Source organism: Falco biarmicus, chromosome 11, assembly GCF_023638135.1.
Source record: "Falco biarmicus isolate bFalBia1 chromosome 11, bFalBia1.pri, whole genome shotgun sequence".
In the NCBI taxonomy this organism is placed as follows: domain Eukaryota; kingdom Metazoa; phylum Chordata; class Aves; order Falconiformes; family Falconidae; genus Falco; species Falco biarmicus.
In genome coordinates this window covers 16,118,560-16,146,395 of record NC_079298.1, presented here as the reverse complement: position 1 = coordinate 16,146,395, position 27,836 = coordinate 16,118,560, and the positions used below count along the sequence as shown (strand labels likewise).

General features: G+C 35.4%; 1 protein-coding gene across 3 annotated transcripts in view; it reads left to right on the top strand.

Annotated features, from left to right (window-relative positions):
- Window positions 1-26,768, top strand: part of USP33 (ubiquitin specific peptidase 33) — a 42,244-nt gene extending 15,476 nt beyond the window's left edge. The window contains exons 8-25 of one of the 3 annotated variants that reach the window (XM_056355892.1): window positions 1,207-1,276; window positions 2,589-2,702; window positions 3,401-3,479; window positions 5,642-6,062; window positions 6,488-6,628; window positions 9,457-9,569; window positions 10,673-10,845; window positions 10,957-11,051; window positions 11,636-11,669; window positions 12,493-12,538; window positions 13,276-13,456; window positions 14,723-14,849; window positions 16,832-17,001; window positions 18,433-18,514; window positions 20,903-21,011; window positions 22,910-23,012; window positions 23,778-23,846; window positions 25,822-26,768. In XM_056355892.1, the coding sequence (XP_056211867.1) occupies window positions 1,207-1,276; window positions 2,589-2,702; window positions 3,401-3,479; window positions 5,642-6,062; window positions 6,488-6,628; window positions 9,457-9,569; window positions 10,673-10,845; window positions 10,957-11,051; window positions 11,636-11,669; window positions 12,493-12,538; window positions 13,276-13,456; window positions 14,723-14,849; window positions 16,832-17,001; window positions 18,433-18,514; window positions 20,903-21,011; window positions 22,910-23,012; window positions 23,778-23,846; window positions 25,822-25,979 (2,285 nt within the window). In that variant the 3' untranslated portion in view covers window positions 25,980-26,768. Of the gene's footprint in view, window positions 1-1,206; window positions 1,277-2,588; window positions 2,703-3,400; window positions 3,480-5,641; window positions 6,063-6,487; window positions 6,629-9,456; window positions 9,570-10,672; window positions 10,846-10,956; window positions 11,052-11,635; window positions 11,670-12,492; window positions 12,539-13,275; window positions 13,457-14,722; window positions 14,850-16,831; window positions 17,002-18,432; window positions 18,515-20,902; window positions 21,098-22,909; window positions 23,013-23,777; window positions 23,847-25,821 lie in introns of those variants that run through there. The other 2 variants (XM_056355893.1, XR_008824638.1) reach the window with 2 other exon arrangements.
- The last annotated feature ends 1,068 nt before the right edge of the window (window positions 26,769-27,836 follow it).

Below are 27,836 nucleotides of genomic sequence, written 5' to 3'. Positions count from 1 at the left end.
TAAGAAGGATTGTTCTTTTTTTGTAACAGAAATTGGAAGGGCAGAATGCAGGTTCAGATGCGAGAAGCTGGACTATATTTCCATTCAGACAGATAAAGAACCTTGTAAAACTTAAAGATGGATTTCTGTGTATTAGAAAATTCAACTGAAGCAATTCATACAGTTTTTTAGATGTAAAAGCATTTTCTTCATAAGTTTTATTTTTCTGCCACAGACTAAGACGATCAGGGTAGTTCCTATATTTCAAGGATTGCATAGAGCCCATGATGCTGATTGCTGAATAATTTAATTTTTCCAGTCTTACTGATTCTTTGCTTATAAATTGTTAGTTGTTTTCTCATACAAAACCAATTTTATTTTGAAATTAATTACTTCATTAATTTAATACTCTAGTAGCTATGAATAGCAATTGTTTCAGATTAGTTTTTTAAAATTGAGATCATACAATAGTTATGATTTGTTTAAGTAGCCTCTCCTCAAATGTTTAAAGGGTGTTTCTCATGACTCCATAATCACTGAAAGAATATATGTTAATTGTAACTTTTATGTGTGTGGAAAAACTATATGTGGATATCAGTAAAGAAAGTAAACAATCTGGGCTTGAAAATAAATTCTGTTGGGAAATCTAAACTGAGCAGTCTGTGTATAAAAACTAAGGGTATACAATTGACATAGAAAAAGACTGGTTGTAGCAAATTATAATTCTGATTCTGGAGTAATCACATGCTGAGTAGATTTTGAACGTTTGGTGCAAACGTTTGCTGACTACTAGCATGAACTTGAGACAAAAGAATGAAATCTTCCTTGAGAAGCTTTTGGTGATAATGCTTAACAGTTACAAATGCAGCGTGGCAACAATTTAACTGGGCAGGTAAATCATTAAGTTCAAGTAAAACTTAAATATTGAAAAACATATTTTAAATTACAATCTGCAGCTGTCATAAAACATCAAAAGTTATAAGATAAATACAGTCTAATTGTCTGAAGTGTTTTAGTCAGCCAAGATCAAAACACTTAATTACTACTTCTAGTGATTAGTATTCCTTTAGGAGTCCTCTGTTTCTTCTAGTTACACCTCTGCATCATAATTGGCATCAGAAGTGTTACATGAGTATTTGAATTAGTACATATTTTCTAGGAAGTATTTTCCTTAATATGTCTTGTATTGGATTAACAGACTCACTGAATATTTATGGTGTTTTTCAGGTCTAACAGGATTAAAAAATATTGGAAACACTTGTTACATGAATGCAGCTTTACAAGCTCTTTCCAACTGGTAAGGAAAATGATTGTAAATGTAACTTTATATTTGCTTATACATGCAGTTTCTGAAGACAGACTTAATGATTTTGAAGGGCTGCACTACCATGGAATAAGACATGTATTTGTTTAATCTCAGTTTTACGTACTACAAACAGTTGTGTCACTGATAGGAAAAACAAGTATTGTGGTATATGGGCTACTCAGCTTTTTCTCTGTTTCTTTCTAATTCCTCACTGTTCTAAGTGAAAATATATGCAGTTCTAGAAACTGGAAGAAAATCTGATAAAAGCTATTAAATTTGTGGGTTGTTTATTTTTCCTGCTACAGAAGAAGTCAAAGGAAATGCATAAGAATAAATCCTAATTAAAAAAAGAGACACGTTAAGATCAAAAGGTCCAAATTCAGTCCTTACAAACAATGCATCTGGGACAGTCTATGCTAAATCATCCTAGGCAAAACTAGAATACAAACTCTTATTATCCCATGGGGATACCAGACAAGTTCATGAAGGAGAAATCTACAAACTCTGGAGAGATAAAAATACTATCCAACTCTAAAGATTCTTGCACTAGAAATGGTTAGGCAGGGACAGTACTTGAGCATATGCCATATATGCTTACTGTATGCATCTGCTTTCGGCTGCAGTCCAAGGCAGGATACAGGGCTAAGCAGACCTCACTGAGATCCTTTGTTGAGGTGGAGGAGTACTGAGGCAAAGCTCTCTGGAAGGTAAAGAAGTGGACAAGGCATCTAATCATGAGGAAATGGTTCTGTTGAGAAATGCCAGATTTTGCAAGTACGCTGGGCTATCTCCTTTCCTGGATAAAAATAGGTCCAATCTTTATGAGGGATTGTGACTTCAAAAGGGGGCTTGAAGGGGAGTATGTGAGTTGGCAACACTGCATGAAGTATACAGATAATAATAATTTAAGTATAAATTACTTACCTACAAACATCATGCGTCACTATTGGATTCTAGAGAAAAGATGTGTTTAAGATGCTATTTATGCACTGGGCTTATGGTGAATGTTGCTGTAGTGGTATGTATGTACTTCTGTGATGGCTAGAAGGAATAGCTTTGAATTTGAATCCCATTACACATTTATAGTGCTTTAACAAAGTCAGAATGTATTTGAGGAACAGTGTTGCTGTACTGCTGAAGTTATTCTACTAGGAAAGGTTTGGTTGCAGCATTTAAGGATGTAGGAAATGGAATTGTTCAATGATGTAATAGTATTACTTTTTAATAATTTTGTATGAAATGCAGATTTTGTCTTGTATTTTAACAACCTGAAAAAAATCAATACTTTCTTCTTTTTAATCAGCCCACCTTTGACACACTTTTTTCTTGATTGTGGAGGCTTAGCCCGAACAGATAAGAAACCAGCAATTTGTAAGAGTTACCTCAAGCTGATGACAGAGCTCTGGCACAAAAGCAGGTATTGCATCATTTTAGTGATGAAATGGTTGCAAATGAACTCCAGAGTCATGAAGGAGGCATTAATCTCTAAATGAAGGAAGGAAAGACTAACTTGCAGGATTTAAACACTCCTTATAACATGCTCTTTTCCACGTCTACCAAAGATAGGACAAATAATTGATGTAAGTTGCGGTAAGAAAGATCTGACAAGAATTAAATGATTAACACTATACAAAGTAGCATTAAGCTTTTAAAAATAAGTTTATATCTGCCAGAAATACATTTAAAATGCTGAACTACTTTATCCTTTCTGTGTCAATCATTCTGTATCGATGTTCTATCAGTTTATTTCCTTGTATGGAAATTGTTATTTCTGTCCAAGAAAGTACTTCAAAATATAAGTACAAAAATAAAGAAACAGTAATTGTGCATAGTGCCAAGTATATGTCTGAATTGTTGTCTGATTTTCTGGCAAGAAATATGGCATAAAAGGCCTGATACAGTCTCTGTTTCTGTTGGATGACAGATGTTAAAAAAACTGTATAGTTAATAATTCAATACCAGTATTACGTTTGGTTAAGATCAATATTATTGGTGTTAGATGTGTTACAGTTCAGTTGCAGGGAAAATTATGATCCCAGTGATTATAGAAAATTCCATTTAAATGCTTCCTTTTTAATGTATATTTATATATTTAAAACTTTTCTTTTTATTTAGGCCTGGTTCTGTTGTTCCTACTGGTTTATTTCAAGGAATTAAAACCGTTAATCCAACGTTTCGAGGCTACTCTCAACAGGTAAAACTTTCTGATGTCTTTTAAATCTGCCTAAGCCATAAAGTTATCTCTTATTTTTAACACGAATGCTTAAGATACCATGCTTTCTGTATTTGTTTAAAGCAAATTCACCATAAACTTTAGTTCATGTTTCAAATGTAGATCAGCTGAAGTGAAACCATCAACAGAAGCCAGGTTTTATGTTCATTTGTATCAAATACTTGAAAGGCCTGCGACTTCTGAGAATAATTCCTTTTCCATTTTTTCAAGAAAATTAAAATAATGTGTATCTGAAACTTTTCCTTTGTGTGAAAGAATGCTGCTAATATTTGCTAACTCCTAGAAAACAAGATAAATGTGTTCGAAAATAAAAAAGAATATAATAGATCTTTTTATTCTTCTACCAGTTACATTTTAAAAATAAATTAAATACACAGTATCCAATTTTCATTTAGTATTTTTGAAAGAAAAAAAAAAAAACAACCACAAAACAAAACCACCATCCGCTGCTGTGTGTTTTGTAAGCAGTATTGTGGGAACTGTAAATTGGTAACTCAATAATCTATGCCTATTTAATATATAGTAAAGGCATTCTTCAGTTGATTCTTTATACAGTATCTTGCTGCATTCATACAGTTTGCAGTACGTCATTAAAAGCTTTTGGACTAGTGGAAAAATTGAAACCTTGTAATTAGAAAAGCTTACTAATATCTTCCAAGAATCTGCTGTTACTCAAAGGAAGAATTTTGCTGTTTCAGTTACCATGTTTCGTATTTGTGGAGTGGAGTTTTAGAACATGTTTTAATGTTGAAACACTGCATGTAGCTGTAAAGTAAATGTTTAAATAGTAATTTGATTTTTTTAATTTACTCATTAATTTCTTATGAGCCATATGTGTTTCTGGAAAAGTAGAAAATTGATCTTGATAATCAAAAACTGTATGACAACTTCGTTCTCAGAGCTTTGGACAGTGATGAGAATGCCTTTTTCCATGCAGAGCAACACTTAATGAGAACCTTTTTAGCTTCTGCCTGGATCACACTTCAGTTGCATGTTCAGTAGATTTCACGGCAGCAATTAAAACAAAGCAGTTCTTTCGTGACCAACACTCTCCTGTTGCCCAGCCTTGCAAGCTGGGCAGCCATGTCCAATCTCCAGGGAGAAAAAGGAATTATTTTGCTCAGTGAAGAATGGTTATCAGTTAATGTGTCTCGAGGTTTGAGTCACAGGGTTTTTTTTGTGTGTGTGAAAGGATTACCAGGAAATAGACATATTAATGACTTTTTTTTTTCATTACCCAAACGTGATAGTTGTAGCCTTTAAGAAAAAGAATGTTTTCTAGTCAGCAGTTGTGAGCCTTAATAAGTAATTGCTATGATGGATGGGAATGTTAAGCAGCAAAAATCATTACTATGAACAACCAAAATACAAAAAGGAAAATAAAAGAAGCAGTAGTAGTTGCCAAGAAGTGGCTATTGTTTTCTCCCATGCTTGCTTTATTAGATACTCTCTGTTGCCAGGAATCAAGCTGCTGCGTGGATTGTTGAAATTTAGTGGCTTTTAAGATTATTTCCAAACACAGATTAGAGTAGTAGTAATAATCAACAGCTCTTTGTGGAAACACTGATAGTTGAGGAATCTTGTCCAGGCTTGAGAAGAAGAATTAAAATCTTATTATGACAGTATGATGCAATTGGAAAGACAAGCTAAGTACACCATAATACTTTTTAATGAAGTACTTCGGTGTCCAATGAAAGCAAGGCTGTGGTTGCTTTGCTGTAGATGCTGTGTGAAGTTTTAAAAAACTGTCTCTAAAATGTTCCATTAGCAGCAAAGCTGCAGTCTGACCACACTGTTGGTAGTTGCTTCAGTTACATTTATCATTCATCTAAGCTATGGCAGTATTTTGTAGAAGTAAACTTTTTGGGAATTGAAGCATTTCTGGGAGAAACTTGTATGACAAGGTTACTTGTGACATGCAAGAAACAGATGCAGGAAACAAGTGTGTGGCCTGGAAATGAAATTTCTTTTGAACATTAGACTTGGGACAGAGGAATTTACCTTCTCGTTCTTTAACAGCCAGCTATAGCTTTCATTTTAGTTATCTGTATCTTTTCCTGATATGACTTTAATATCTTGCAAATATAATGGAATAATATTGTAAAACTTGTTTAAAATCCTAGGATGCACAAGAATTTTTGCGTTGTCTAATGGATTTGCTTCACGAAGAACTTAAAGAACCAGTTGTGGAACTGGAAGATGCCCAGCCTATGAGTGTAGACGAGGGTATGGAAGAAGACAAGAGCCAGTCAGATGTAGGCTTTCAGCCCCGTGAATCTTGTGGTACCTATGATAAAACTGAAAATGATGCTATTTTCAAACCTGTCCTAGAGGATCCCGCAGAGACAACCATGTTAATTCAGGATGATGATAACAACTCAGTCACATCCAAAGACTGGCAGAAAGAAAAAATACCAAGCAACAAGCTTAAACGAGCAAATTCTATGGAAGACTTGGAAAAAGAAACAAACACTGCTTCAGAGACCACTGAATTTTTAAATAATCAGGGAACTGTCAAAGTACAGATACACAGTAGATTCTCAGGTAATACATTACTAATATGTGATTGAAATAATCAAATTCTTAGCCAGAATATCTCTGTGAGTGGAAATGAGTTGTAGAATACAGTAGAGAGGTCAAATAGCATAGGCGGATTTACTTGTAAACAATGCACCTTTTTAATTTGTTTTTTCAGTATAGATGTTCTGAATTCAATTTGAATTCCTTTGAAAAGCTAAAGACCTTTAAAAAGCTTAGCCTTATTGGGTAAGGTTTCAGATAACCCAGAGGAGTGGGGGGTTTTGATTTTGTTCTTAACGTAAAAGGTATGTGAATTGAAATTGTCCTTCATTTCTAAATGGCCAGTGACCTGACAGTATTGTTAAATAAATTGCATGACCATTGTGTCTGTTCATCCTGCAGTAAATATTTTTGTGGAATATATGAAATAATGCAAATGTTAATTGCAGAGTACATCAGTGATGTCCACATGAATGATATATCTGCAGCCCAAACCCCATCATCGAATGAAGGGATGAACACACGCTTATCAAACAGTCCTCCAAAATCATTCTCATCGTGCTCTTCACTGGCACCAGTCCACAAAAAAGGTATAGGCCCTTTATTTTCTCCTTCTTGGTACTGAATTTCTCAGTATTAGTTTTCGTTTTGTTGTTTGTTGTGTCTTGTGTAGCAATGCAATGTTGTTCCTAAGGATTTATTTTTATTTTTAATCTCCTATCACTAGTGGTGAGAGGAAGCATTATCTAAGCTGGACATATGATAAGACTCCTTTTACTTCTGTAAAGTCCTGATTCTTTTGAAGCATGGATTGTATTTGCCTCTGCTTTGGGAGAGTGGAATAATATTTTTTGACAGCTTTCTCAATTGCACTGGTTTGTAGAGAGGGGTAATGTGAAAAGTTAATACCCTCAGAAAGGCGATGCTTTACCAGAAAACAAGCACATTGGTTCATCAGCAGAAGGTTCAGTAAGTCAATGTTTTTAGTCTATTAAGATCTAAGGAGCCATGTGTACCTATACTCTAGATAGATTGTAAATGCTAGCTGCTTTCTGGTTGTTACTGTCTCTGCAATGTAGAGTATTTCCTTTGGTGCGTTCCACAGTACAATATATTTATCAGCATCCAGAATGTTTAGACTTTTGCTGCCTTTAAATACAAGACAGTGCAGCTTTAGGGCACAAGGAACAATATATAATTTCTTTTTTCCCCTCATTTGTCTAAGAGTAGACTATTTTAATAAAAGCTTGTCTTTTGGAACATGCTTTTAAGGCTAGCATTAAACCAAACTAAACAACTCCAGCAACTTTAATAGTGTGATGCTTTTTCATTCAAGAGGCTGTCCAGGATAAGTTCTGAAAATGTTCATGTTATCCTTCTAGTGCTCTAGCATTGGTGCTGAATGACAATGATTTAATGGGCTTAAATCGTTGATCTCCTTGGTTCATTTGTTCAGCAGTTTTGACGCTACATCTGTCATGCACTACTGTCTCCACCATTACAGGAAGGTTTTAGACAAACTGAAGTGAGTCTGCCAGAAGAGGTACTAGGTGGCTGGAGCCTGTCGTGTACAAGGAGAGGCTGAGAGAGTGGCGTTTGTTCAGCCTGGAGAAGGACAGGCTAAAGGGGAACTGTTGCTGTCATCAGCATTATAAGTATAGAGAAGGCAGAGCCAGGCTTTCCTTGAAGCCATGCAGCAAATAGAAATTTTCCCTTCTGCAGCTTGCTTCCATTTCTATTAGGTGGAAGGAAAAAAAATCTTTCCAATGAATGGTTGAATACTGGAACAGAGGCAGGAACCCAGAGATACCCCAAGGTTCTTGGATATTCCAGAGTTCAACTAAAGCTGCTTTGAACAGTGTGTGTTCAAAGAAGACTGTGCCAGGTGATATCCAAAGGTCTCTTCCAATCTTCGACTATTGATTTTTGCCACTTCCTAATAATGTAACTCCTGGTCATCTTTATTGAGTACTGAGGGAACAGATATGTATGCAATAGAATGGACTAGGGGAGTACCGCAGCAGCCATTTGAAAGCTCAGAAATTGTTGGGGTTTTAATTCCCCATAATACTAGAGGAATTCCCTAGTGTGCCTGGGGCTTGTGTCTGGGGGCTGACACCTAGTTACAATGCACCTGTTCCCTTCTTCTCTTCCATTTCCCCCTTGCTTAAAGCACATGGTATCTGTGGGGTGCCACAATTCTAAGATGGCATTTCTTCCTGCTGTTTGTCAGTGTGGATAAATACAGCACATCTTCCACATTACTGATAAATAAAGACTTTAGAACCATCTTAAAGCAGTTCAGTGACAAAATAAGTGATTGAAAGGAACCTTACATAATTCTGGGCAAAAGGCTTTATGAGGCAGTTTGTGTCCATAATAAATAAAATATGTATGATGCACTGTGAAAAAGAGGGGTTTTCTGATGACTTCTAGCAGCCGTTCTTTCTGCTGGAAGTACTTCTGAATTCAGACTCTTTTTATTATTTTGGACAGACTTCTTGGTATGGGATGATACAGAGACAATATATAATGCTGGACAGTGAAGAGAAAAGAGTACTTGCTTACGGGCAAACTCTTTATGTACAAAGGAGCCTTGGGAGGATGTGTTTTATGTGAAAGATTTATTGGAGTAATTCAGTTTCCTTCTCACTGTAATTATTTCCATGTTTCACTGCCTGGCTTGTTACTGGCTGTCAGCATTTTGGCAGAGTTTGCCTTTGACTCCTACGAGACTTTTGAGTGGTCTTTTGGGTAATACACTGACTCCAGAAGAGGTTTTGTGGTCTTCATTTCAGCCTACCATTCCAGTAATCTATAGAGCCCAAGAGACTGCTCTGCTGTGTTTACCTAATTAGTAGTGGATTTGAGTGGGGAGCTTGGAGTTTTACTTTATCTTTTTTTTTTTTTGTAGGCTGCTCTTAGGCTGGACTCTAGTACTACATTTACTTCAACCCACTGTCATCAGTGTTGTGATACAATAAGCTTGTGTATGAGCTCTTCGGCCCAGCATGCTTAAAACTTCCTGGAAAGATGCGATCAAATTAAATATCAGATAGAATGCGTCTTTTTAAGTTTCAGTCCTGGGGAATTCTTGCCAAAACAAATCATGTAGCAGTAAGCTATAGTTTTCAAGACCGGCAGTTTGAGTTTTACTTAAATAGAGGCAAAATTTTGTGGTCTTTGTACCCTACAAACTACTTGAGGAACCTCCATGAATTGCCTGGTATTAGTAGTATTTCTAAGAAATATTTAGTTAATAGAAAACAGGGCTTGGCTTTTTTTATTTTTGGCTATATTTGGCTATAATTTAACCCTAAATATGTGTGGTGTCTAATTATATTATGCAAAGTTATGGGAAATCAGAATCTGCTATATCTTAGTTTACTTTCAGCATTTTATTTTTGTAATTTTACAGTTTCAGCTGTATCATCACCAAAAAGGAAGAAGCGCAAGAAGTACAGGAGTGTTATCTCTGATATATTTGATGGGACTATAATAAGCTCAGTACAGTGCTTGACTTGTGATCGGGTGAGTAAGGAGGGGAAGTTCTAGCTCTTAATGTTTTGTTTTGGTGGGTTTTTTTGAGAATTGGCTTACAACAAGAATGGAGAAAGAGGCTTGCTCTTCAACTTCACTTGGGTATAACCTAATGCATACCTGCTACTGTCATAAGTTTTTAGGTACATAATGGTACAAAGAAACGTAAAAGTTTGTAGTCTAATTGGGCTGCTGTAACAGTCTCATCAGGTAGACTGAGACTAAGAAAATTCATGTCTTTCAAAAAATCCAAGTAAAGACACAGATGATACGAATCATTAATTGCTTTCTGAAGTTGTCCTCTACTGCGAGATGTAGTGCAACATAAGAACAGTTTCTTTCTTTCTGTACTATTTGCTCATAGAATTACTTAGAACAACATACATGATCGTTTTAGAAAAGTCAGTTACTTAAATATGTCTAGTGGACCACTTCCGTTTCAAAGCAATAGTATCAAATATTGGATAACCAAATCTTTGGACTGGGGACAAGTTTCTCAACATAAGGTTTAAACGTAAGCCTGATGCAGTTAAATGCCCTTACTGCTTCCCTTGTTTTAGATCTAAGAATACCAAGACCTCAGGGTAACCTGGTGAGCAAGTTCAAAAAAACAAATAAGTTTGCTTGATGTTTTACTCTGTGACTGTGATCATTAAACCCAGCATGGAAGCAGGAAAATGCACAGCTGGGTCTCTCTTGCAGCGGTTCCCGTTACATCAGGTCAAGCTAACGTCAAAGTGAAATACTGTCAAAACAGTGGACTGAAGCTTTCTGAAACTAGCTTGCGTAACCGGAGCCTGAGGCAAAAATCGTAGTGCTTTGTATGACTAGTAGGTAGACAAATAATTAATAATGACTGGAAAAGAAAAAGTTTGTTATAACAATGTGCAGTTCACTCTCAAATGGTTTTTTTTTCTTCCTCTGTTTTAGAAAATGAATTCTTACGTCTCCTTATTTTATACTTAATTTGCTACCTAGTGGAATTTTCAGCTATGTGGTGACTTAATAGTTACTGGTGAACTTCACAGAATTCAATTTAATTGCTGTTTCTCTTCAAGCTTAACTTTATTTTGTTTCATTTGTTTCTTCTTTAGCTTTCTGTAACTCTGGAGACCTTTCAGGATTTGTCCTTGCCTATTCCAGGTAAGGAAGATCTTGCTAAACTCCATTCTGCAAGTCATCAGACATCTCTAGTCAAGACAGGATCATGTGGAGAAGCGTATGCCCCCCAGGGATGGATAGCTTTTTTTATGGAATATTTCAAAAGGTAAATAATATTTACCCTGTTTTATTTATTTATCTACTTTGAAATTCCAGTTTCTGCTCTTCTGGCAGAACATTTGTTGGTTTTCTTTCTTTTCTGTCAATGATGTTTCAGGTTTGTTGTCTCATGTGTTCCTAGCTGGTTTTGGGGTCCAGTTGTAACCTTACAAGATTGTCTTGCTGCCTTTTTCGCCAGAGATGAGCTCAAGGGTAAGAGGTTAATTACATAAACATGTTTCTTCTGGTTTTTTTCCTCCTATCACAATAAGCTGATTAATATCTCCTTAGCTTCATGCAATTAAGCAAAGGCCACCTGTTAGACTGTAATACAGTCATTCCTTGCTCTTATGGGATCATTCATTTCAAAAAGGTAAGCTTCTCACTCAACTGAATATTCGAGGCGAGAAATGCCCATGAAAACTGCTTTAGAAATGTCAAGTAAATCTGAATTTGGTTGAATGAAATGGTATCAGCTGAAGGTTAATAAAAATTTCAAACCCCACTATTTTAATGCTCATTCTCATAACCTTCATTTAGACCTAGTAAATTATTTCCCTTTTAAATTATTCACCATTGTCTCTTCGGATTATGCTGTACTGCTTCATAGTTGAAAGCATAAAACCTGAGACCCTTTCTGTTTAGTTGCTACGGTCGACTCTTACAACTGTTAAATATTGAATGCACCCTAAAGATAAGTTCCCTTGAAACTGTTACATATCGAATGTATGTGCTTGAAGGATAAGTATTTGTATTTAGAGAGTAATGGCTGGTTTTCTTCTTCCTGATGTTGGCAGGTGATAACATGTACAGCTGTGGAAGGTGTAAAAAGTAAGCTGGCTCTTACCTTGTTTGTTTTAACTTGTCTTCATTTGAGTGCTTTAATGCCTCTGTTAGTCAAGAGGCATTTATTTCTTTTGGATGTGTTGGAGTACTATTAATCTTTTGCTACATCCTTGTGTTCTGGCTGTCAGGAATTTAGTGTAGGGAAGGTGCAGCTGTCAGGGAGCACTGACTTGTCATTCCATATTGCAAACCAAACGTGCTTAATTCTTTTTCATTTCCCTTACAATTTTAGAGCTTTCTAAATTGTTTTTGATTGATAAAAATAAAAGCTTTTACCCCTCTGTATTACCAGCAGGTTTAATTGATGTGCAGCAGGTCACTTAGTTGTGTTAAAAATAAATAAATGTGCTATGGCTTCAAATACTAAAGAACCAAGAAACAGAAGTGTTCTGAAGACTGCTCAAAGCCTTAATGTTATTCTTTGCTATATCACTGGTGATCTGCTGTAGGTAATTTCTTAAAAATAAACCTGGTTGGTTTCTTTTTTGCTGAACGATCAGCTTTCATGAAGCTTAAAATTCTTTATGCTAAGAAAAACTGTTAGCTAGATAGAACTAGATTATCTGTACTTACTGCTTTGAATTTTTCAGCAGTACAGATTGTCTTTTCTTCCCAAGTGTGACTGTTTGTATCATTTTGGCTACTCCACGTCTAGTCTACATTCCAGAAATATTTTGGGTTTACTACAGTGATGTTCAGCTTAGACTTTTGCTGATGTAGCACAATAAAGTAAAACCTTTTCAGAACTAAGTGTTGCTTGTTTTGATTTGGGTTTTTTTTATTTATTTTTATTTCTTTCTTTGCTTAGGTTAAGAAATGGAGTGAAATTCTGCAAAGTGCAGAAATTTCCTGAGGTACTGTTACTACATGCACTTTAAAGCACTTTTTCTGCATGATTAGGAATGTGGTAAGACTAATGAGTTGCATGAAGTAAACTGTGTTTATAGTGTTATATGATGAAAGCTTATCTTCATATTGGCATTTAAGAATGTGAGCAACATTTGGTTATTCACCCTGTAGGAAAGTGAACCTTGTACATGAAAAGTAAGTTAGAATAATGGGGGTTTTCTATGTTGTTACTGTCAGTCTGCAGAGCTTGTTTATACTGTAGATTGTAGAATTAAATAACACAGCCATACTGGAAATCTTTTCTATAAGTAATGCTTGTAACTTTACATTTTAAAAGTAATCCATTCTTACACTTCAAAACATGAGTTGGACTGCAATAATCATGAAGAATTAATGTTCCTCTTGACAAGATTGTGCAATAGGTGCATTGAGGAAGAAAAAAGGTATGTTTTTTACCACTGCATCAGTGTTAGTAACTGTTCAGGACTGTTTTGTTTTTTATACTGTCAGTAAGATAAGGCTTCAGTAATTACAAATTCATTTCTAACTTCTTGAGCTGCAATTGATTTAAAAAAACCCAACAACCTGTGGAACATCGAGCTTGTGATCATTGCCTCAGGCTGTAGAGAAAAGTCATCCTTTTGGGATGATAAAAGGAAAAGATGGCATACACAGTGTAGTTATTAAACATCAAATAGTACCATGTACAGTTCTTGAGTGAATCTGTCGATCCTTCTTACAGATATTGTGCATTCATCTCAAAAGATTTAGACATGAACTTATGTTTTCTACAAAAATTGGGACCCATGTGTCCTTTCCCTTGGAAGGCCTTGATCTTCAGCCCTTCCTTGCAAAGGACAGTCCAGCTCAAATCATGACTTATGATCTTCTATCTGTCATCTGCCATCATGGAACTGCCAGCAGTAAGTATGAAATTGTTTTGTCTTTGCAGTTGATTTGCAGTTGATATTCATATTGGCACTTCTGTTCAAGGATGTTACCCGTGCAGTGAAAGGTAGATGGAAGAGCATTGTTAATTAAGTGAAAGATAAATGCTGTGATTTTTACCTTGAACTGTAAGATGGCTTGTTCCTAGAGTTGACACATTTTTGAAATTGTATGGCATACCTAAATAAAATTGTAGGCGGAAAAAAAATTAACAGATCCTGGAATATCAAGTAAAAAACCCTATATGCACTGTTGAATGTGAACAGCATAAATGTACAAATAATGTTACCTGCCATCAGATGACCAGTTGATCAGCTGTTCTACACAGCTGCTGTTTGTCTAGAGTTTGGATGGTTTGTATGCCTTACTGTTTTGGAAAGAGTTCATAAAGCGCCACAAAGACACAAGTAACTTTTTTTTGAAGATGTGCTCTTGGATGATCACTGCCGATTAACCCCAAAACAGGCAATAACTGTTATTTATGGGTAGTGATGAGTAGCTGAATAAACATCTTTTTGCTATATGTCAAGCTTGTTTCTGTGTAGGTGCTTTCAGTATTTATAAGATTTGGAAAATAGGAGAAAGAAAAGTTTAAAGCTAGAAACTTGATAGAATTTTATAGAAGTTACCCACACCCTCATACTCACCAAACTCAAGGTATTCATTGTTTAGAAGAAGTTGTTTCCATTTTTTCAGGATGCTTTTTCATCTTCCATTTAGTGCTTGCTGAATGATGTTTCTTGTAATCAGTTTAGTAGATATTTTTTTTAATTTAATTACCAGCCATTTAATTTGTTTGAAAATAGTAATAATTTAAAATATATTATGAATAGTCTTCAAAACATAGTTAAGTATGGTCTTGATATCATGGAGCTGTTACACATCTATAAAGCACTCAAAGATTTAAAAAGAGTTCGTTGTGGAAACTGATTGAGGTAAGTTGTTCAGACAGTTCTTACTCTTGATTTGAATATTGTGGTTCAGGAGTGCATTAGACAACAAGCTGCTTGAAGAATTCAAGAATATGCTGAAAGTGGTGTCCCTAATTTCCACGAGCTGATAGAAATTCAGAAAAAAAAGCTGATCCTGAGTTTGAGAGAAGTTAATGTGCAGGTCATGTCTGCTAATGATACGATGTTTCTCCCATTTTAGACTTGCATTTTTTTTTCCTTTTCATGTATTGCAGAGTAAAATAGGCAACTCTGAATACTTTCTAATAGCTTTTGCTTCTAACGCTTTAGGTGGGCATTATATAGCTTATTGTCGCAACAATTTAAATAATTTGTGGTATGAATTTGATGACCAGAGCGTCACAGAAGTATCAGAATCCACAGTGCAAAATGCAGAAGCCTATGTTCTCTTCTACAGGTAAGAAATTATAAGTTCAATCATACTCATGTAAGTCAGGTATGTAAATACCTTTTTAAGCGGTTGGGTAGCTTTCAGAAATTAGCTGCCACACAAGAATTATAATGGAAGAATTTGACCAACCAGAAAAGCCTGTGCTGGAGAGAGACTTTTAATTGTTCAGTTATGTCCTTAACACTTGCTCTGTCACTGCTAAAACATGTATGGAACTTAAAATGAAAATTAAATCTGCATAAATAAAGTGTATTGAGATGACTAGAAAGAGAACTTCAAGCAGCTGTTAGAACTAGCCATCAATTACCTTGTTTTTAATTAGAGGAAAGGAATTCTGCACAAGGGGAGGTTTTGCACACAGACTCTTAACTGTTAGAGCTCTAAAGGGAATTGTGGAAAGTCTTTAGCAGATGGGATGTGGAACAACAGAGGTTTTACTGTCTTGTAATTTAATTTCAGGGAATTTATAGGCTGGTCTTTTCCTGGAAGTGGAAATGAAAGGCGAGAAGTCATGCTATTATCTTCAGTCTAAGGAATTTTTGTACTTTAAATAAGAGCAACTTAACTCAATTTTAAAATTCTAGATTTCTGGTGTTGAGATCAAATTTCCACTAAAAGTTGACTCTGAAATAGATTGTATCAGAGTTGCACAAGAAGGGAGATGTTCTGTGGATGTTTTAACTTTCATTAGGAGCACTCACACCTGCCACTGTCCCAGCTAAGCCTGTGAGCCTGATCCAGTAGGGCTTTTATAAGCCGTGTGGAAGCCATGCTGTATGGCCAAGAAAGAACTCTGTACCTGATCGTGGGCAAACACATTAAAATGAATAATAGAATAGCATTCATAAAATTTGGTATTAAAAAAGAATATATGCACAAAATACATCTTTCAGTGTGTTTCAGAAAGAGATTTATGTATCTTAAAGGAGATATGTATACATTTTTAAATTACAGCTGGAAAGCAAACTTACCTACTTGAGTTTCATTTTCAGACTTTTAAAGTTTTTGTTAAATAATTTTGATCTGAATTTAAACAGGTAATGTATTTTTAATCGGGTTCATAGCATATGCTTTTTCGTACTCTTTTAACCTTGTTGTTTTAGCCATTAGATCTGTCTGAAGCTTTTCTATTTGAAGCTATTTGAGTCAGCTTTGACCCCATAAATTAACAGAGGTGGTCCAGCTTTGTGTGATGCTAAGTGAAGTTTCAGATCAGAATTTTGGAGGATTTCACTGGTTCAAATATGCTTTTGGAGAAGAGACCTGCTATTCAATTAAAAACAGGAGAGCAGAGATACTTCCAGTTGGACAGCAGCAACAGGCTCAGTGAGAAGAGTAGGGGGATACAGGAAAAGTAAGGGAATTACCTGATCCACTTACTGTTCAGTCTTACTTCTGAAGGTAAGTAAGGAACATTTGCCCAAGGAGTACTGCTTGCAAAGCTTTATTTAGCTCACAAGATGCACAGAGCAGGTGGGCAGAGCCACATCCCCTCCTGCGGGCAGTAAGCACTCTGCAGTATAGTCTGCTCTCTGTGTTGTAGTCCCAGCTATTTGCTTTCCCAGGCTGGTAGTAGGTTGAATGGGAACTGTCGGGGGTCTCTGAGTCGTTGAACTGAGCAGGCAAAAGTTTTCTTGTAAGCATGGAACACCTGTGCCGTGGGTTGTTGGAGTTAAGGGCAAGCATAGGTTTGACACAGCCAGCGTTCTTTGCTGCCCTTCCTGCTCTGTACCGAATCCTGTGACACATGGGTCTGTAACGTGACAGTCTGGTTTCCTGCCACACATTTAGATGGTGGCTCTGACTGTGCATAAAAGGTGCAAGTTTTCTCACATGCTGAGTCAACTACTTCATGCTAGTAGAACTGTGAAGTATAGATTTGGCACGGGTAATTTACTTGAAAGTACAGTTTTCTTTTCACAAAGTGAATTATTTTGCACTGTATAAAAGGATGTATGTTTGTTTAATGGTTTCTACTTCGGTAATAGAAAGAGCAGTGAAGAAGCACAGAGAGAGAGACGGAGGATATCAGGTCTACTGAATATGATGGAACCAAGTCTTCTGCAGTTCTATGTTTCCAGACAGTGGCTAAATAAATTCAAGACTTTTGCAGAGCCAGGACCAATTTCAAATAATGACTTTCTCTGTGTGCATGGAGGTGAGACTGTAACTGAGTATCATTTTAAAAGAATTTGTTACCCTGTAGCTATACAGAGTTCTACACTTGTTTCAGTATACTAAGTTCATATATATATTTGAATATCCTAAGTTCATATTATAACTTTCTATAACTTCTTAGCTAAAGTAGAACTATAACTTCTAAGTAAATTACTTCTCTCATTTTAGTATCCGACTGGCTGGAAATGATAGTTTGAAGTTCTCCTGTTTTCTTTTCTCCACACGTTTGATTTTGTTTATAAACGTTCTTGATTCTTAAAGAGGAACAGTTTGGCATACCTGCTTGCTTCCTGAACATGTATATTCCCATTTCTAAAAATCCTGCCAGTTTGTCATCATCCTTAATGCTCTGGTATACCAATCTAAATCTTCTCAGCTGTGTGCTAGAAGCAACAAGAATGTTTGAAAGCTGTGGAACAAGAAATTGGTCTGATGCAGAGTGTTCACTGCATAGCAGTGTGAAAATAGAGTAGTAACTCTGTATATTTGGTATAGGAGCATAAAAATTTTACTTTATGCTAAATGTTAATAAAAATGAGAGAATTAGATTAAAGCAAAATTTATTTGGGAAAATACCTGTATTTGAGTGCTGACATTCCAAGAAGTCACTGCTATGTGGTATTCTTACACCTATTTTTCTAATGAAAAATACAGCTGTATTAGATTAGCAGCTATAGGTGCTGCCCCAGTTGCTGAACTGAACTTTTAACATAGGAATACTGTGCCTCTATAGCAATTTGCCGAGTGTGCAGGTGAGCTCTTGTGGTTGTGGCCTTTTGCAGAGTTACAGCAGATGACTCTTGTTGTACAAGTGCCCGAACTACTAAATTTTCCCTATTCAAAAGAATTCCTGCATAACACATTGCTGCTTATCATGCAGTTCAACTCAGTGCTTCTAATTCTGCAAACACCTCTGTTTCTACCTCCCTCAAGATTTCACTCCTTTCAAGCATTCATGTTGTTTGAAGTAATTCAAAAAGGTCTACAGCAAATAAGTTAATATTTGAATAAACATTTTGCTAACCTGTTTACATGCATAAAAAAACATTAGTCACTCTTTAACATTTTAATTGTATACCTTAAGAAGCACTGAATTGGTATCTAGAAAGGATTGTAGTGCTTTAATTGTAATCTTTCATTACAGAAGCAGTTTGCTTCTGCTTTTTACAAACTTTTCAGCCTAATAAGACTAAAATTAGAGTGGTCTCTTTAAATACAGTAATAGATTATACTGTGATAAAACTTTTCACATGATTTCTCTGAATTCATTGAAAGATTGTATTTTTAATTTATTTAGAGACTTCTAACATAGTTTCCTCCCTTCTAACCCCCCAATAAAATCTGCAATTCTCTTTTTTTTTTTTTTTTTTTTTTGTGTGTTGATGTTGGGGTTTTTTTGTTGCTACTGCAGGTGTTCCTCCACACAAAGCTAACTTCATAGAGGACCTAGTTGTAATGCTACCTCAAAATATATGGGATAATCTGTATAGCAGGTAAGTTTTGTACTGTAACTGGAAAAAAAACAGTGATATGGTTTGAGAGCAAATACATGCCAAGCAGACACATCAGACTTTAGAACTAGTGGCTCAGAAAAATACATATATACACTAGGCGCAAAGCTAAGTGAAGGTATTGCAAATGGCTGATTTATATAATTTGCTTGTGCAAAGTAATGCTAAAAGCCTACTTAAAGTAGTGTGTTACTGGGCTAATACTCGAGTATTAAACCAATAAACGTGTATGGTATGTACAAAATGACACAAAGTAGGTCAGCAAAGTATACTTTGCAAGTGGTATTTTGAAAGAGCTCTCTGTATCAGCTTCCTGTTCTCTGTTGGCTGGAGACAGCTTTTCTTTTATGTTGGCTTTGAATCCATAGCCTCAGCTGCCAGTACTGCTTCAAAATAACTTCTATCTAAGCATTCCGTGTAACTGCTCCACACTTTCTAATGTAGGTCAGGCTTAAGTGCTTGCTTATAAAGAAGGGATTCTTGCAAGGCGTGTCTCCTTTTAAAGTAACAAAAAGCTGCAGAAGAGCTTTGCTGATGACCTTAAGGACTCTGTATTGCACTTGCATTAAATATTTTTAGCTCTAAGTTCCTGCCACCTAAGCACTATACCTAAAGGGCTGGTTTTTTTTTTTGTTTTAAAGTTTCAATGGACACAAGTGAAAAATAGAAACAATACTATTTCCAGTTTATTTCCATTTTCCTAGATGTACCAAATTTTTATTTGAACTGACAAAGGCATTATCTGTTTTCTATATGCAGAAATATTTGCTAAATCTGAAGGAAAATGTTTTTAAATGTCTCATTAATTCCTCTTTTCTATAAACTTGTTTTAACATGACAAATGTCAATTGTTTGATAGAAAGGCAGAAGCCTCAGAGATGATAGGGTCCTCCAGATTATGAGGTATTCCAGAAGAGAGGTATGAACTGTAATTGCTAAACATTTATCTGTTCTGTGTGGCTTCCCGACTGGCGCACGCACCCTTCAACAACACAGAGTAGCTCTGAAGCAACTGTGTTTTGCTTTTTGTCTTCCTGCTATCTGGGAATTATGGGAGAGTACCTTTGCTGCGGAGGGTGAGAATTCAGGGTGAAGAAGCCATTTTGGGTGGAAGCTGACTTTTACTGAAAGAGTATTAAGGAAAAGGAGATTTGTCTAGGTTGCCAGTTGCCAATCCATGTCCCAAACACACGTATTTTGCTGCTCACGTGGCATTACTTCAATTCCAAATACTCTAGTTGCTTTGAGATAATGTATATAATCCATACTTGACCTATTTCAGTTAAAAACTTGTGAACTTATCAGTGCAGTCTAAAGACAAAGTTTCATTTTCAGAGGTGCAATGTAGGTGGTATGTGACTGATGAAACGTATGTCTTTGTTAAGTTGGGATGATTGAGTATATACCAAAAAACTTGTATGTATGAGTGCTGTCGTACTGAAATAATGCTTTGATTTTCAGTTAAAATACAACACTTATGTATTTTGGGGGTAAAAATACTATCTCAAATAATTTTTTTTATGGACCGACAAACATACAAGTCTAAAAGGGAAGAAAAACCAACACCTTCCGTTGCAGATTTTTGTTTAATTTTTTCCACTCTTGTTTAAGAATTTTCATGTTTTGCACTTTAATTCATGCCTTGAACTTTCATGTTGCTATACTTAAGAGCACTGTCTTTTATCTCATTTAATGTAAGATTTTTGGAATAAAATCTAAAGTTTTAGAAAAGAAACAAAATTGGAAGAGAACACTGCTCTGACAAAAATATTCAACTAGGAAGTAGAACCTGCAGTGTCCTTATTATAATGTGTATTTTAATCTGACGTTTCTGTTGTACTAAATGTATCTCTTATGACTGCTACTCATTCAAGAATACTCTCTTTATCAGGCTTGTGGTTTCCAGGCTTAGCAAATGCTGCCCGTGTTCATAATGATACACACATACGCATCTGTATCTCCTGTGCCTCTCAGTAACAGTACCTCTGCAGACTTCCATGTATGTTGTTTCATCCATAAGCTGTTTCTTAGAGGCCTTTAATAAAATCACACATGATGTATATTTAACAGAATACTTGTTCACTGACATGTTCTTCCCATAGTAATGTCCTTTGAAGTATGTGATACAGCAGAATTTGAGATGGTTTGTACTGGCTTTAGGCAGTCAGAACTTGGAAGACGGTTATGATCTAGGATGGAGAACAGAATATCACTAGGAAAATAGATGATGGTATTTGTGGATCAGTGTGACTGGCATGTATCAGATTTCTGTTATGTATTATAAGAAGCTGACACGATGTCTATAGGTGCATGATCTTTTTACATGGTATTTTCCACAAAGTTAATGATGGTTTTTTACTTTTACTGCAGGTATGGAGGAGGACCAGCTGTTAACCATCTGTATGTTTGTCACACCTGCCAAATAGAGTCTGAAAGAATTGAAAAAAGAAGGAAAAATGAATTGGAAATGTTTATTCGGGTAAAAAAGTAAACACTTATTCATTCTGCTTTTTGACATCACCTGACACTCATGACTTGACCCAAGGGGTTACCAGAAGTGCATAGGTGATTCCTTTGACAAATGGATTTTATTAAATATCTGTATACCTATATAGAATCCCTTCTTTCCTGTTGGCAACAGTAATGTTCTTGGGATATCCCAGATAACTGTTTATATGGAAACATACTTAGAGAAAATATTTAATGTTTCTTAAACTGCATTTTTATAGTATGGAAACAGTGCAGCCACATGAGCAGTTGTTCTTTATACACTGTCAGTGATCTGTTCTGTGCAATCCAATAAGGTTTAAGTGCAGTAATACCGTGCAAGCAAAAAGTTAATCATGACCTTTAATTCTAATTTTAACAACGTCGTTAAAGATATTAAAAACCATAAATAATTCAGCATGAAGTAAACACCTTAGTATTGTAATGGATCTGTAAAATTAATATCAAGCAGCTACTATATTTTCCATGAGTTAAAGATTATGTGCATGAGTCTGCATGGTAAAATAACTAGTAGTAATGATTTTGTAATTCTTAAAGCAAAAATGAGTTTTGAAGTTTTCAGTGAAAATAAATGCAGAGATATTGGAGTCCCATTTCTGCTATCTTAATTCATGGGAGAGAGAAAAACAGAATTGTAGCTTTTCTCTTGGTTCTCTTTGTGCTTTAATCACACTTCAGAGATTGTGTCAGCTTTTCCATGTTTTAGCTGGTATTTCAACTTCTTGGTAATAGATTTTTCTTTAGTCTGGGTTACCACTGGATAGTGATTATTATTAACAACATTGAGTCAACCTCATTTGCTTTAGCAATCGGTATCTTCCCAGTGTAAACAATGATTGTATGTGCACAATTGTGCAAGTATTGTAATGGGTTAGCAGAGAAAATTCTGTTATAGTCTATAAAGAATGCTTTAGTGAATGATTGCAAAACTTACTTTATATGGAACCCTAAGAAGTTTTGTTGATGCTTGAGGTTTATGGTTTCAAGGGGGAAGTACAGCTGTATTATTACAGAGCTAAAAGATTAAGGTATTAAAAGTTTACATGACCCTTTACATGTTTCTTAATAACATTGCAAAAAGATCTGTAGTGTCTGAAAAGGAATAAAATGTTAAACTTCCTAAAATCTTAATTTAAAAAATATATATATATTTTAATAAATATAGAAACAAATTTAGTGAAATGCAACTGAAACTCTTTACCCAGCTGTTTTTTGTAATGTATACAGTCACTTACATTGCCTTGCAACAGAAACTTGGAGAACTAGGATGTGATTATTTTTTTTTTTTTTTAATTAAAATAGTAGGAACAAAAAGTATCTTGTGTGTTTTAAACTGAATCAAAGAAAAGTCATGAAAAGTCCTAGTGCATTAGTTCTCTGTGTCTTGCTTGGAATCGTATTGGCATCTGTTCAAAGTATTTGGGGAAAAGCAAACAGTTCATCACACAAAGAACCTTCTATAAAATTATGGACCAAATCTTTCAAAGCACTCTTCTATTTTATAAAAATAAGTTTTCTCCTTTCTTTTGTTACTTCAAACTTCAGCCTTCACAGCAATTACCCAGTAGTGTTTGATGGGTAAGCACTTGTGCTTTAGAAGAAATTGTTGCTGTTTTCAGGAAAAAATAAATAAATTCTCAAGTAAAGAATAAATCATCTTTTAATATGAAGGTTTCGACTACATCAAAATCTCACCTTGTGAATTCACCAGGTGTTTACTGTTCTGATGGTCAGTAGTTCTTAAAAATGTTCTGTAACAGTGTAATATTATGCTGTTAATAATTACAGTGGTTAAAAGAGCTCAGTAGTTTAAAGGAAAAAAACCACAAAAAACCACAACTGAAAAACATGGATTCTTTGTCGTTTCAGCTTAATAGAGCATTCCAAGAAGAAGAATCTCCATCAACGTTTTACTGCATAAGTATGCAATGGTTCAGAGAATGGGAAGGATTTGTAAAGGGTAAAGACAGTGGTAAGTTGTGCTCCATTTCAAAATATGGGTGATCTTTTTTTGTTGTCATATAGTGGTACTGTTTAAGTAAATTGTTTCTGCTTTTGTAGAAGGCCATAGGAAGAACAGACAGAGAAGGCAACAAAAGTTCTTAAAGCAAACATCTAAGACACAGGTTTTGTAGGTTACTAATATATCCAGGAACCAAATTACAGAATATAGTCGAATAATTCACAAGAATGGATAATGGGATAGTTGTGGAAAGAATGTTTCTTGTTTGCAGGGGGTTCGCTGTTAGCAGCAGGAAAATTGGATCGAAATACAAGGAGGGGGTGGATTTTGCTGTGCAAACTGATAGATAATGCTACAGCTTCTGGAGGAAATATGACCTCACTGTCACAACCTAAACTCATAGATAACTGAGTAACAACTATAGTTATACCACTGTAGCCTACTTTAGGTTCCTCTAACGTTTTGAAATGGAAACACTGATAGAATGTTCTACGAACTTGTCTGAGTCTGCTCTAGGACAACTTTGCTAGGGGTAAGAATTAGGATTAATTTGTGGTTTACATTGCTTGAAGACTTACCGTAATAACGAATGCTTTGAAAAACTTGCTCTTAACTGGAATTCTGATTAGCTTTTAACAACTTTGAATGTACTGTTAAGCAGTACAAGAACAAGCAGTAAGCAAATGAGCTATTTCTCCTTCTGTTTGAAAATAGAACTTCCAACCTGCACTTTTTGCAGCTCTTCCAATTTTAATTATCTTTCTGTCACACTAGATCCCCCTGGTCCAATTGATAACGCGAAGATTGCAGTAACAAAATGTGGAAATGCTGTGCTAAAACAAGGTAGGTGTCCAGTACTGCTGCAGCTTTGGGCTCCATATGATGTGTTTGCTGAATTTTGGAACATACATTATGAATTCTTTTTTTGAACTGTTATTGTAAAATGGCAATTCCTAATGAATCTATGTAATGTCTGTTTTGAGACCAGTTTATTCTTAAAATAACGAATTTGTATCTGTAATTGACTAATCCAAGTGCAGAAAAGTGTAGAAGGAGCTGCAGAGTAACTTTAAAATGGCAAAAGCGTGCTTTGGCTTTGTATCACTTGGCTTGATTTGGGTTTTCTTAACATAAATTGGGAGGTGCTTGGCTTGTAGACTGTCATGCATCTGTACATAGTTAATTGAATCTTAAAACCTCATTTGAATTGAAAGCTACTTCTCACAGAAGGAAATAAACCACAGTAAGTAAATGCTGTTGCTCCTTTTTCTGCAAGTTATTTTTTCCCACTATACATTGCAAAAACTTCTCTAGCATGCAAAGATACAGATTTCTTTGTTCATCTTTACAGTCAGATGCTCGATACTATTAATTCGAAATGTGTAGGTACAGAGAAAAAAATTCTAATATGGCCTGATTTATAAAGAGTTTTTGCTTCCTGTGAATATTTAGTTCATTCTAGCTCAGCTTAACCAAAAAAAAAAATTGCAGCACTAAGATTAACATTTATTTTACTGAATTTTTTCCCAATTTAACTTAATGCCTCAGCGTGCAGTGGACCTACCAATGGCAGTTTGCCAGAGGCCACTAGACCCTGCATAAACCTCACCAGTTGTAGAATGTCAAGAGTGTGTTTAAAAAAGGAGTTCTTCAACTCTTGAGTTCTGCAGTGCGTTATAATGGTTTAAGTGCTTGTGCAGAATTCAGATACAAGGTATGAAGTGTCTGATGTGTAGCAAAAAAACCCCCCACCAAACAATAAAAATAAACAAACATGCAGCTCTTGGTACCCTTCCTCTTTAGAAACTTTTTATACGTATAGTATAGTAGTAGGCCTGAGGGAGCAGGTGGTGTGGACAGAAAAGTATAAGAGGTAGGGGGAGAAGCCTCCTTGTTATGGCACTGCCTCCTTTGGGGTTTTGGGCTTTTTTTGTTTGTTTTTGAAGTAGGAGGGTGCTGAAATTAGGCTTAACAAGACAGATTAATAGTATCTGATAAGTATATTGGGGGAAACTTGCTGCAGGGCAGGTTTTTGATGAGTGGCTTAAAGAAGAGGGGGTTTATTCTGGTAGGATAGAAATTTGTCCTCTCTGCCTAGGTTAGTGTGAAGAAATTACTTCAACTCTATCAAACAGAATCCTTGTGTTAAAACCTAAAGGGGCAACGTGCTGATGCTCCCTTGCCCTTTGCCACTATAAAAGGTTGTGTAAAATCAGAAACGGTTGTTGGATGCTGACTTGAGACAGGAGAGAGCCAGAGGAATGGAATCATAAACAAAGACTAATCAGTGAACAAAAAGAAGTCAGGCTGACCCTACGTACAAGGAGCATTAGTGGGGCTGTTAATGTGCTAATAGTGTTTTCTTTTTGGGGTTCTGAGAAATTCACTGTGGCTCTCACACTTTAATTCTTTACTACCAATATTAATTTATTTGATGATACAAGAATCTTGAGTCCTTGAACTTTACTGTGTAATTGATGGGACTGCACGTTCTTATATTAATATGTGAATCATTGTTTCCTGTATACAAAGAGCTACCAGATAAGATATCAGATGTTTATCATAGAACCTTCATGTGTTTTATGCTTGAGGTATGTTAAGTTCTGGATAACTTAGAGCAGGTAGTTGTAAGAATCAAGAAGTATAAAATTAACAAAATACATCATTGGGTTTGGCAGTTGGTACAAGATAAAGCACAAATTTAGCGTAGGGTTTATAATTTGAATCTATATTATATTTTCCTTTTTGTATCTCCTGTGGACTTCAAAGAAATAATGAAAGAATTATTCTAAATAGTAATTTTTTAAAATGTTTTCAGGTGCAGATTCTGGACAAATATCTGAAGAAACATGGAATTTTCTTCAGTCAATCTATGGTGGAGGTCCAGAGATTATACTCAGACCACCTGTTCCTCCAGTAGAACCTGGTATCTTGCAAACAGAGGAGAAGATTGAATTAGAAACTCATGGTCTGTAGCTATTGAGAAAAAGATGAACGTGTAAGGAATCCAGCTTCCTTACAAAATTCCCACAATACATTCCTAAAAGTTTTATTCTCTTACATCTACTGGAGGCACAGCTCACTGAGCATTACATTAACTACAGAATAGTAAGTTGAAATACGTATTACAGTTTGTTTAAATAGAGGCTGTTTCTCTGTTTTGGAAGGCATGTGGTTTGTACATTTGGAGTGTTCGGTCAATGGAAAAAAAAATGTAATTTCTGAACTTTTTGGTATAAGTGAAAATCCTGTTACATCCTTAGACTTGAAAAAAAGGGGACAAATTTTAGGGATGTTCAATAACCCTTCTGATTCCTGATGGGGCTTCTGATATCTACAGACTTTTGCCTGTCTTAATTGTACAGTCTTGACAAGCCTAGGTGTATGAGTAGTATATTTTAAATGGATTGCAATCGATGATAAAGAAAAAGGATTTTAATTTCCTAAATGCTCAGGAAAAAAAATCTTACTTATTTTGCACTGTAAGTATATGAAATGGGTAGTATATAACATCCAAATACTTACTGTATTTGAATGGATCAAACAGTGTAGACTGAATATTGTTTTAGTCAGCAAATGTCATAATTTATTACCTACTAAATTTTACATCTTCTTATAGTGTTCTGTAACTCTATAAACTGGCTAGTGTCTTTAATAGTATATGTGACAAAAAGATTTAGTCTTCTCTAGGGTAATGTTTGAGAGCATGAAGTGTGAAATGTAAAGCGATTATGGACATGAGTGATATAAATTTCAGAAATTAAATTGTCTGGTCTCTTGAATTAAATTCATAAACAGTTCCATTTGCAGGATTTTATTGTATTGTTAAAAATTTTCATTGGCATGATGACCTATAATGTCAGAAGCTGGATAAAATGTATATATTGCAGAACTTAACTGAATGATTCATATTGGAATGCAGAATGGCACTTGCTCTTGTTTTTGCCTGATACTGTTACCAAATAAGCAGCATTATTCAAGGCTGGATCAATAATAATAATAAAAAAGATTAAACTGTGGAAGAAGGGGGGGAAACCTTTCTTAAATGTTTTTCGTTTATTATATCAATACAAAAACTTTTGAAGTAATGCTGCAGTACTGCTCTCACACCCATTTAACTATATTTCTTGAACTATATTTCTTGACCACTTTGTCTAGGCAATGATGTTGACAGTTCTAGCTCCAAAGTACGAAAATGCTGACATAATATTCTTTGGGATGATTTTATATCTAGTATAAAATCAAACTGCTTTTGAACTTTGTAAAGCACTTGAAGCCATTGTGGTTAAAAAGCCACCTGTAAGAGTCCTAAAGAAAATGTCCTCTAAACTTAAGTACTTGCTGTGTAGGAGGCATCAATTCTGTATGAATGTAAATCTCAGTATTTTCCTCAGCCTACCCGAGAAGAACTAAAGCTAAAAACAGCAGTGCAAACGAGGGGTGAATGGACAGCAATATGAAGCGAATGATTGTATGGCTGGTACAAAGGAAAAACATGTTTCAATTTCATACTGCTTTGTAGGTAACTCTTGACCAGCCTGTTAAATTTCTGAATTTCTGCTGAAAGGTTCTTTAAATTTCAGAGGAGGTTATGAGACGACAGCAGCTGAGAAGCCTTGCATGTACCTGGATTTAAATATAAAGAAACACTGAGCAGACAATGTCTGACAATGCATTTGGACAATTTTATATTAGTAAATAAGGCAACTCGAAGTTAATATCGTGTTACCCCTGTATGTAAGGTAAACACAGCAGTTAAAACAACAGACTTGGCTTACTGTTAAGGTAAAGGTAACTTGCTTATGAGCAGTCAATAGTAACTTGCTGACCTTG